Source organism: Nanorana parkeri, unplaced genomic scaffold (genome assembly GCF_000935625.1).
Source record: "Nanorana parkeri isolate BGI_ZX_2015 unplaced genomic scaffold, ASM93562v1 scaffold1898, whole genome shotgun sequence".
NCBI lineage: Eukaryota > Metazoa > Chordata > Amphibia > Anura > Dicroglossidae > Nanorana > Nanorana parkeri.
The window spans coordinates 122,714-132,785 of NW_017308166.1; the positions used below are offsets into that span (position 1 = coordinate 122,714).

General features: G+C 41.3%; 1 protein-coding gene across 1 annotated transcript in view; it reads right to left on the reverse strand.

Annotated features, from left to right (window-relative positions):
- The window catches only part of CCAR1 (cell division cycle and apoptosis regulator 1), a 63,011-nt gene that overhangs the window by 33,715 nt on the left and 19,224 nt on the right, over positions 1-10,072 (reverse strand). The window contains exons 5-12 of the mRNA XM_018572009.1: positions 9,858-9,862; positions 9,539-9,575; positions 9,226-9,419; positions 8,849-8,963; positions 8,567-8,765; positions 6,908-7,037; positions 5,574-5,735; positions 2,776-3,001 (exon numbers count right to left, since the gene is read on the reverse strand). Coding sequence (XP_018427511.1) covers positions 2,776-3,001; positions 5,574-5,735; positions 6,908-7,037; positions 8,567-8,765; positions 8,849-8,963; positions 9,226-9,419; positions 9,539-9,575; positions 9,858-9,862 — 1,068 coding nt within the window. The remainder of the gene's footprint in view (positions 1-2,775; positions 3,002-5,573; positions 5,736-6,907; positions 7,038-8,566; positions 8,766-8,848; positions 8,964-9,225; positions 9,420-9,538; positions 9,576-9,857; positions 9,863-10,072) is intronic.

The window sequence follows — 10,072 nt, forward strand, 5'->3', positions numbered from 1 at the left end:
AAAAAAACACACTAGGTCTTATTTTCGGGATAGGTCTTATTTTTTTTTTTTAATGTACAACAATCCAAAGTTAATGCAAATCCAAATCCAAATTAAATAATCCAAAATGGCAAAGTTAAGAATAGGGTGATCAGGGATGCCGTACCTTTCCAAGAGCAATTTGGTAACCAATCGCGCTTTCACTAGTATTCCTCACAGGTGGAGTGAGTTTGGTATCACTCCGCCTGTGACAGGAGAAAGCATCAGCTTATGCGGCTCTGCTCCCTCTGCTGCCGCCTCGCTTCCTCTAGCGCCGGCTTTGTTGGCACCGCTGATTCTCTCCCGAGGCTCTTCAAGTTTCCCCTTATGACACCACTGGCCCTGGGAAAGGTCACAGCTAGGTCTTATTTTCGGGGTAGGTCTTATATTTTAGCAATTCCCAAAAATAGTACTAGGTCTTATTATCGGGGTAGGTCTTATTTTCGGGGAAACAGGGTAGATATAGCAGGGAACTCTGGAGTTTGTAGCTCTTTATATTTAAATGATTGAAGGCAGTGGGATATACTGGTTTTACATAATAAAAATATGTTCCATTACAAATGTTTCAGTCACATAGAACTTCTAGGGACATGTCTGTATATTTACTTTTCCCCACCCCATCCCACATGCGCAGACACACGTGCATGTCCCAAGTTAATCCATATACTGGCAGAATGTATGATTTCCTGGCCATTCAGAGAATATGAATGATAACACGAAAACCTTTCTGTCACTCATGGGTAGTGTTTGGCTGAAGCCATTTATTATCAAATCAACTGTGTTTACTCTTTTCCAATCATAATGACAACAGAAACTACCCAAATGACGCTGATCAAAAGTTTACATACCCTGGTGATTTTGGCCTGATAACATGCACACACGTTGACACAAAGGGGTGTGAATGGCTTTTAAAGGGAACTATCCTCACCTGTGATCTGTTTGCATGTAGTCAGTGTGTGTGTGTGTGTGTATAAAAGGCCAATACATTTCTGGCCTCCTGACAGAACCTTGCATCCTTCATCCAGTGCTGCACTGACGTGTCTGGATTCTGATTAATGGGGAAAGCAAAAGAATTGTCAAAGGACATGCGGGAAAAGGTAGTTGAACTGTATAGAACAGGAAAGGGATATAAAAATATATCCAAGGAATTGAGAATGCCAATCAGCAGTGTTCAAACTCTAATCAAGAAGTGGAACATGAGGGGTTCTGTTGAAACCAAACCACGGTCAGGTAGACCAACTAAACTGTCAGCCACAACTGCCAGGAAAATTGTTCGGGATGCAAAGAAAAACCCACAAATAACTTCAGGTGAAATACAGGACACTCTGAAAACATGTGCTGTGGCTGTTGCAAGATGCACAATAAGGAGGCACTTGAAAAAAGATGGGCTGCATGCTCGAGTCGCCAGAAGAAAGCCATTACTACTCAAATGCCACAAAGTATCCCGCTTACGCTACATTTGGAGAGGAGTCAACAAGGCCTATGATGAAAAGTACACCATTCCTACAGTGAAACACAGAGGTGAAAGGTTTGCATTAACATCCAAATCGGAAGCAGACTATGGGTTGTTGCAGACTATGGTGGATGGCTGATGTTTTGGGGATGTGTGAGCTACAAAGGCACAGGAAAGTTGGTCAGAATTGATGGCACGATGAATGCAGTATGTTATCAAAAGATACTGGAGGACAATTTGCATGCATCAGCCCGGAAGCTGCGCATGGGACGTACTTGGATATTCCAACATGACAATGATCCTAAACACAAGGTCAAGTCGACCTGTCATTGGCTACAGCAGAATAAAGTGAAGGTTCTGCAGTGGCCAACTCAGTCTCCTGACCTCAATATCATTGAACCACTCTGGGGAGATCTCAAAACGTGCAGTTCATGCAAGACAGCCCAAGAATTTACAGGACCTGGAGGATTTTTGCCAGGCAGAATAAGCAGCTTTACCATCTGAAAAGATAAAGAAACTCATCCACACATACCACAAAAGACTTCAAGCTGTCATTGATGTTAAAGCGGGCAACACACCGTATTAAGAACTGGGGTATGCAAACTTTTGATCAGGGTCATTTGGGTAGTTTCTGTTGTCATTATGATTGAAAAAGAGTAAACACAGTTGATTGATAATAGATGGCTTCAGCCAAACACTACCCATGAGTGACAGAAAGGTTTTCATATTCTCTGAAAAATGGCCAGGAAATCATAAATTCTGCCAGGGTATGTAAACTTATGAGCACAACTGTAAGTATCACTTAACTTAAAAATGCATTCAAGTACTTTTAACACTGTACCTTATTTGTGTATCACTCGGCTGTAGATCCTCAAATCATCTCTGAATTGGTGCTGACACTCCTTTCTGGATGGTGGCTACATTTGTTCCCCATGGTGCCGGTGTGTGTTGTAAAGTAGTCACTACTCCAAGCTCGATCCCATGATGTACTACAATCTCATGTTTAGTTTAAAATTTGTATTGAGATTGTAGGTCTATCACGGGAGTAAATTTGGAGCAGTGTCTACTTTACAACACACACAGGGACCATGGGGAACAACAGTAGCCACCCTCCAGAAGGAAGGACAGTGTCAGCACCAATTCAGAGATGATTTGAGGATCTACAGCTGAGATACACACAAAAAAGATACATTTTTGTTCAATAGTTAAAAGATACTTGAATGCAGTTTTAATATTCAACTCCTGAGTTTAGTGTCACTTTAAGCAACACAAATCATTCTCATGTACAGCAATGAACACCACACCTTTGCACTGTATGTGTGATCCACATCTGGTGGGTCCAGTACAGCCGTATTTTTATCCAGAGGATCCACTTCCTTGTGCATTACATAGAAATTACTGTAGCTACCAAGCTGAAAATGACGAGAGATAGGAAAAGCATCCACCCATGTGAACTGGCCATCAAAGAAATCACTGGGAATGTACAAGTTCTGGTAACGTCTCCTCAGCTCCATCATGTCACATCCGGGACTGCATTATAAACAAAAGCACAGCCCCTTAAAAAATTGCAAACACACAATATACAACATGCAAGAATATTCTCAGAATAAAATAATTTAGAGATTAACTCATTCTAGTCCATAATTACAGGGTAAGACACCGTTGCACAGTGCTCTGTAGAGAGCGGATGTTAATCTCAGCTTCCAACACATTGTGCGATGGTTCCCAAACATCTGATCATAAATATCAAACAGTGACCACATGGCTTTTTTTTTTATAAGAGCTGTTAGTGTATTTCTTATTTCCGTGCACAGAAAAAAATACAGGTTTTTAATAAATGGTTTTACAAAAACTATTTAAAACCAATTAAAAAAAAAACGTTTCCTTACATTTTGTCTGCTCATTCATCAGCCTACAACAACAATATGCGAGCAGGGTATTTATTAAACCAGTGTAACAAATAAAAGCCTTAAATGACCTTTAAAACAATGTGAAAGTAATAAATTAACTGATGGATAAGGACACCACTAGCATTTTTTTTTTTATCCTGGGGCGGAAGGGGTTAAGGTTTCATACATATAAAATTGACAAAATATTCCATACTAATTGTTCCAAAATCAGCAGTTCCCTGTCCGTGCCTTACAAAGTCTCCCAGTATACACAGCAAACCATTGTGATTAATAATGCCAACTTTTACAACCAGTAGTGTGGCTACAAATGGACTTTACAGAAAATGGCAAGAGGGCACGTTTTAAGGATAGATTACAAGTTCATCTTTTCCTTTAGTTTATTTCACAAATCCAACACTGAATTAATGACTGGACACTGTGCTGACATACTTAACTCACTGACGCAGATTATGGATTAAATGGACAGGCATCCCAAAAAACACATACCAAATCAGCCATAACATAATGACCACCCGCCTTATATTGAGTAGGTCCTCCTTTTGCTGCCACAACAGCACTGACCTGTCAAGAAATGGACTCCACTAGACCAAGGCGTCAGTAGCAGATCCTTTATGCCCTGTAAGTTGCAAGGTTGGACCTCCGTGGATCGGACTTGTTTTTCCAGCACATCCCATAGATGCTTGATTGGATTGAGATTTGGAGAATTTGGGGGCCAAGTCAACACCTTATTGTTGTGTTCCTCAAACCATTCTTGAACCATTTTTGCAGTGTGGCTGCTGAAAGAGGCCACTGCCATCAGAGAATGCAGTTTCCATGAAGGGGTGTACTTGTTTAGCAACAATGTTTAGGTATGTGGTACATCAGGGGTCAGCAACCTTTTACACACCGAGTGCCATTTTTGCAACCATCAGACAACCGAGTGCCATTGAACAATAGTGCACCATGGTATTAGCAAATTTCAGTTTTTGTACTCATAGTTGTACTGCTAATAATAAGTTAAACTCACTAATTATTTGAATGTGTTTATCTTGCCGTTAGCAGCACAACTGTAAGTGAAAACATTTTATAACTATTGCACACACAAAATATATTTACATGTACTAAAAAAGTAAACTGGACTTACAGTTTTAGTGTGATCCCTGTTTCTGTATTATCTTAAAACTCCAGACCAGCCCAGACGCTGCACTTTAACGGGCACGCGTGCCGGGGGTTGCCGACCCCTGTGGTACATGAATGGAAGGACCCAAGGCTTCCCAGGAGAACATTGCACAAAGCATTACACTGCTTCCGCCGACTTGCCTTCTTCCCAGTAATGCATCCTGATGCCATCTCTTTCCCAGGTAAGCAACACACACACGCACCTGGCCATCCACATGTAAAAGAAAATGCGATTCATCAAACCAGCTACCTTCCTCCATTGCTCTGTGGTCTAGTTCATAGTTCATGTGCCCTTTGTAGGTGCTTTTGGCAGTGAATACAGGTCAGCATGGGCACCCTGGACGGTCTGCAAATATACAGCCCAATACACAACTGCAATGCACTGTGTTCAGACACTTTCAAATCGGAACCAGCATTAACTTTGAGCTACAGTAGCTCTTCCATTGGATCAAATTGCACAGGACAGCCTTTGCTCCCTACGTAAATCAATGATCTTTGGCCGCCCATGACCCCGACACTGGTTCACTGGTTTTCCTTCCTTGGATTACTTTCTGTAGTTCCTGACCACGGCAAACTAAACATCCCTCCAGAGCTTCAGTTTTGGAGTTGCTCTGATCCAGTAATTTAGCCATCACAATGCGGCCCTTGCCAAGGTCGCTAAAATCCTTACACTTGCCCATTTGTTCTGCTTCCAACACATCATCAACTTCAGGGACAAACTGTTCACTTGCTGCCTAATATGGCCCTCCCACTTCCAGGTGCCATTGTAAGGACATAATCAAACGTTATTCACTTCTGTCATAATGTCATGACTGATCGGTATATATCAATACCCAATTTACATGAGGAAACATTTTCTAGAATGCTATTAATATTCAACACGTTAAAAAATGGATGAAAGATCTACTATTCAGGTCCATAGTTTTCATACATTCAAAAGCCATGGGTAACCATACAGGCTAAACACCAAACTAGCACCAATGGACTTTTACAGCAGGATATTGAGCTGATGAAATAAGGAAAATAGTACATACCAGTCTAGGGAAAACTTTGAGAACTGAACAGTATAGCGAGGGACAACACGTCTGGTTCTGCGCGGTGATCTCTCCCTCTCACGTCGCGGAGATCTCTCTCTTGACCGCTTTCGTTGGGGAGAACGATCACGTGACCGGCGTCTGTCTCGATCTCTTTCTCGGCTAAGAAAAGATTTGAAAATTTAACAATGTAGAGATTAAATAATAGTTATGCAAAAAACCTTTAGTTTACGTAAAACATACATCGGTATTGCCTTATTTTATTCTCACAAGTAAAATCTCAGAATCTCCAAACATAAGCTGTTTGCAAATATAAACAAAAACCCATATCATTGTACTTAATAGTGACTTCTTTATTGAACTCTAGAGCTGAAAAACACTGAACACGTGCAACTCTTCCATCTGTACAGTATGCCAAAACAAAAATCAGGTTGCATTACTTGGCTGATTAATTTGCTATTTATATAGTGGTTCTATGAATACTGTAATGAGGCTAAAGCAACAAGGCCTCCCAGGAGCCCAGCAAGCGAAGAACAGGCTCATCAATTTCTTCCATGAAGTAAATATATCAATAAGTTGCAGTAATCTGAAGAGCCCATTGGAATTTCTGGCTCTAAATTTATAGAACACACAATCTATATTAGACTAGAATTTTTTTTTTTTATTAAACAGTTTTTACATTTCGAAACATACAGGGCAAGCACTGGAGAGGTATGACAGTTTGCTGGAGGGAATGACAGCGAGGCATAGCACAGCAGTATGACCCTGAGATATAAATGAGTACAACATGGGCAGGATGATCACTTTTACAGCATGGTGGGCAGTTAAGGGGACAACAGTAGTGATCAACACTTCACCCCAGCATATTTCACCATCATTTGACTAGAACATTTTTTAACAGAGCCCCACTTTAAAAAAAAAACACAATTGTTTTCAGTGTGTCCTGTTCCCGCATTACATGTGTGGTGGTGTTACAAAAACCAGATACCATACCCATGTCCACACATTTAATGCCACACACCCCCAATTTCCCCCTGTTCAATGTAAAAGCATTTTTGGACTCTTCAATACCAATAAATTTGCAGTGACTTGACTGTCCCAGCCCATAAAGGTCTTTCCTCTCATTGGGCTGTGGGAATGCACACTAGTCACACAACAGTTACATGCACCACCGCTCAGGGACTACATGCCTCAAAAATCATTGTGGTATTCCAGCTGCTTGAGGCAGATTCTTGAACTCCTACACCTAGAGCCAGGACATAATCCACTACTGAAGGCAGGTAAAAAAAATTGAGACTAGAGTTGAGCTTCAATAAGATACAGTTGAAACTCACTTTCTGTCATCTTTTCTACTGGAAATAGAATCTCCTCGATCACTCCTGACAGTGAATCTGGATGGTGGTTCAATCCTTCGCACTGGCTGCGGCTGGGATACAATGCGAACAGGAGTTTGTAACAAGCCAGCTAAAAGGGGGAGTAGAAGGAGCAGAATTAGATACAGCAGAAGTACTAATTACTGTAACAAAATACTTTAATTACTGAAGCTGTACAGTAACAGACCAACATCAAGAAAACCAAGATGGCACTGAGAAGTAAATATATGGATTTATATTTTAAGTGAAATATCAAATACTGTATATGTCAATGTAAAAGATACAACTACAAAAATATACACAGAGATTTATGTTACACATAAAAGGAGACTTCTAGATGCCTACTTTGAGTTTTCCAATCTCATTAGAGAAGAACTTTCACTATCTCTCTAGAAGTTCCTCTTGGGGGTCTCACAACTGCCTGTCTTGTGATTACAACAAATCAGAGTCTATCACATAGATTTCTAGAACAGCTTAGAAAAGCAAATGTAGACATTGATGGGCAACAGGGAGAGTCCCTCCTGCAGTCAAATAATTAAGCTTAAAGATTTGTTAGAATCAAAAATGGTTTTGGCCATCCTAGCATTTGATTTACTAAAATTGCCTGGTATCACCTTAAAAATTGGTCAGTATGTGGCTAGAGAAACATTATATTGCCATTACATAATGCGTTTAAGAATCCACATAGTTAAATTTACTCTAGACCATGGACATTGTGGAGTAGCAGTTACAGAATATAGAAGCCCTGGTTGTGGGGGGAAACGCGTCAGGGTAGCGTGTGCACTAGCTTCCCAGGATACTCACCATTTGATTGCCTACATGGTCAGGTGAGAACGATACCTTGAGTGCCTTTGTATCCTTAAGATGGAGCTAACCTGGTCCGGACTTTGTCTGAACGCAACAGTGGCGAAGTTGGCTGAGATCGCAGCTGAGACCGAGCAAAGCGAGCAGGCACCCACTAGTGCATTCACATACAGCTCTCCAGCCCCACTGGGATCCGATCACTCCGCCGTGGGGACTCCACCGCAATTCATCCATTTGTGCGGCCGCACTTGTTGTAATACCACCTGGATGTTTACTTGGACCTGGAACGAAGTCCTGCGGGTTGATGTGAGTCCCAAACTAGCGGAGGAATAGGCATCTACTGAGCCTCCGGCCCTTGGATACAAATAGATTCTCTGGAATCCATATCGCCTCACACGGATACATTTCTTTGAAACCAGTTATACTCACACATCAATGTGGGATCGGATCAGAACTGTCCTCCCTCTGAAGCTACATGCATTGTGAGTACAGCTTCGATATTGTATTTTTCTATTTTTGTTACGCCATCGTGTTCATTCCAGAGACTTCCTGCTACTTAGGAGATCCGCAGTCTTAAAACCTGTACCATTGAACCAGTGTGACCCCTAGGGAAGCTATTTTAATGGTTTTAGATGTTTTTGTATTAGGTGTTTGTACATGTATTTTTCCATTATTACATTTTGTCATTAACTATACATATATGCAATCTGTTTACTGAGACCAACTCCGCTCAAGGGATTTCTATTTTTTAGGGGATAATCATGTTTTTGAACAGTTACAGAATAACTTCTGAAGTGGAACGGAAATGCGATGTACCTTTTGGCTGCTGTTGCTGTAACATCGGAGATGGCTGCGGCTGAAGTAATGGATTTAGAGAAGCAGCGGAAATTTGGGCCTGAAGCAAGGTTTGTGCTTGTGGAGGAGGCTGAGTCTGAACCCCAAAAGGAGGCTGTTGTGCAACAGGTGGCATAACTCCTTGTGGGTTCTTCAGTAAAGTCTGTACTGGAGCTGGGTTCTAGAGCAAGATAAAGCAGTCCATGTAAGGCAGAGAAAATAACAACCAAAATGGAGGGGAAAAGCAGAGGGATATCAAGGTACCTGGTTTGGAAGAGTCTGAATCCTTTGTGCATTCCACTTAAATGGCATGTTGGGATTATAGGTGGCCTCCACCAAAACTCGATCTCCAACTTGTGGGGACTTACCCTTAACAGCACTGCAAAATATAGAAACATTCCAGAGGCTGCTTGGTATAATAACAGCAATAGTAGAAGCACAACCTGAGCTTACGACCTAGTTACAATTTACTTGGAAAATGTGTTAACTTAAAAGACCCCTTATAAAGTTATGACATCCATAACATATACAGAAAGAAATGGCAAAAAGCATTATTAAAAGAGAAACAAATAGAAAGGTGCCCACAGACAGAGGATTCTAGCTCCACTCCTATATCCATTTTATTTGCAAACAATACATACGTGAGTTGAAAGAACACATCTTCATCCACAAAGCCAAATGTTTCATGGAGCTTGGTAACAACCCCAGTGAAAACCCTCTGTTTCTGAGGCTGTGTTTGTTGCTGGCTGGAGCGGGGAGTAGGGTAGGAGACCGTTATCTGTGCAGCCTGTTGGGAAGTGGACAGGGCGAGACTTGTCGGCAGTGCAACAGCAGGCTGCAAACCACAAAGATAAAATATTGGCAGCATTAACAAATACTCAACTCTTTATTGCATGCTCAAACAATACATTTGAAAGGACAAGCACCACAGACAAGACAAAACAAAACATTTACCTGAGTTATCAAAGTCTGTTGTGGTTGCTGCAACTGCAAAAAGAACAGATGATAAAATTGTAACATGATCTCAATGTTAATTCATGTCACACACCACAAATGCACAACAAGGTATGTTTGTAATACACACACTGCTTGCAGCCTCCATAAGACTCTTCGACAGTTGACTCTTGGGAATGTCAGATGTCTCCCACTGTATGCCATGGTTCCATTTTCCAAATCCAAGATCACTGCTGGGTTGGAGGATGGAGGCGCAGTGCCTGGCAGGGCACACAGCCATCTGACATTCGTATGTAAAAGAGCGTTACAGAAGCTGCAGTGCTGAAACAGAGGGAAGTTAGCAGAAATTGGTTGCCGGAGATGGAGTACAAAAGCTCCTCTATTTCAGGGACCTTCTGGATATTTATTTATTTTACCTGGCAAGGTCTGTTACGACTAAGAGACAGTACTTTTTTTAATGTGTATATACCGTAGCTGTTTATACTAAAGTTCCCCTAGGACAGACAAAACACTGGGAAGCAATTATATGACAAT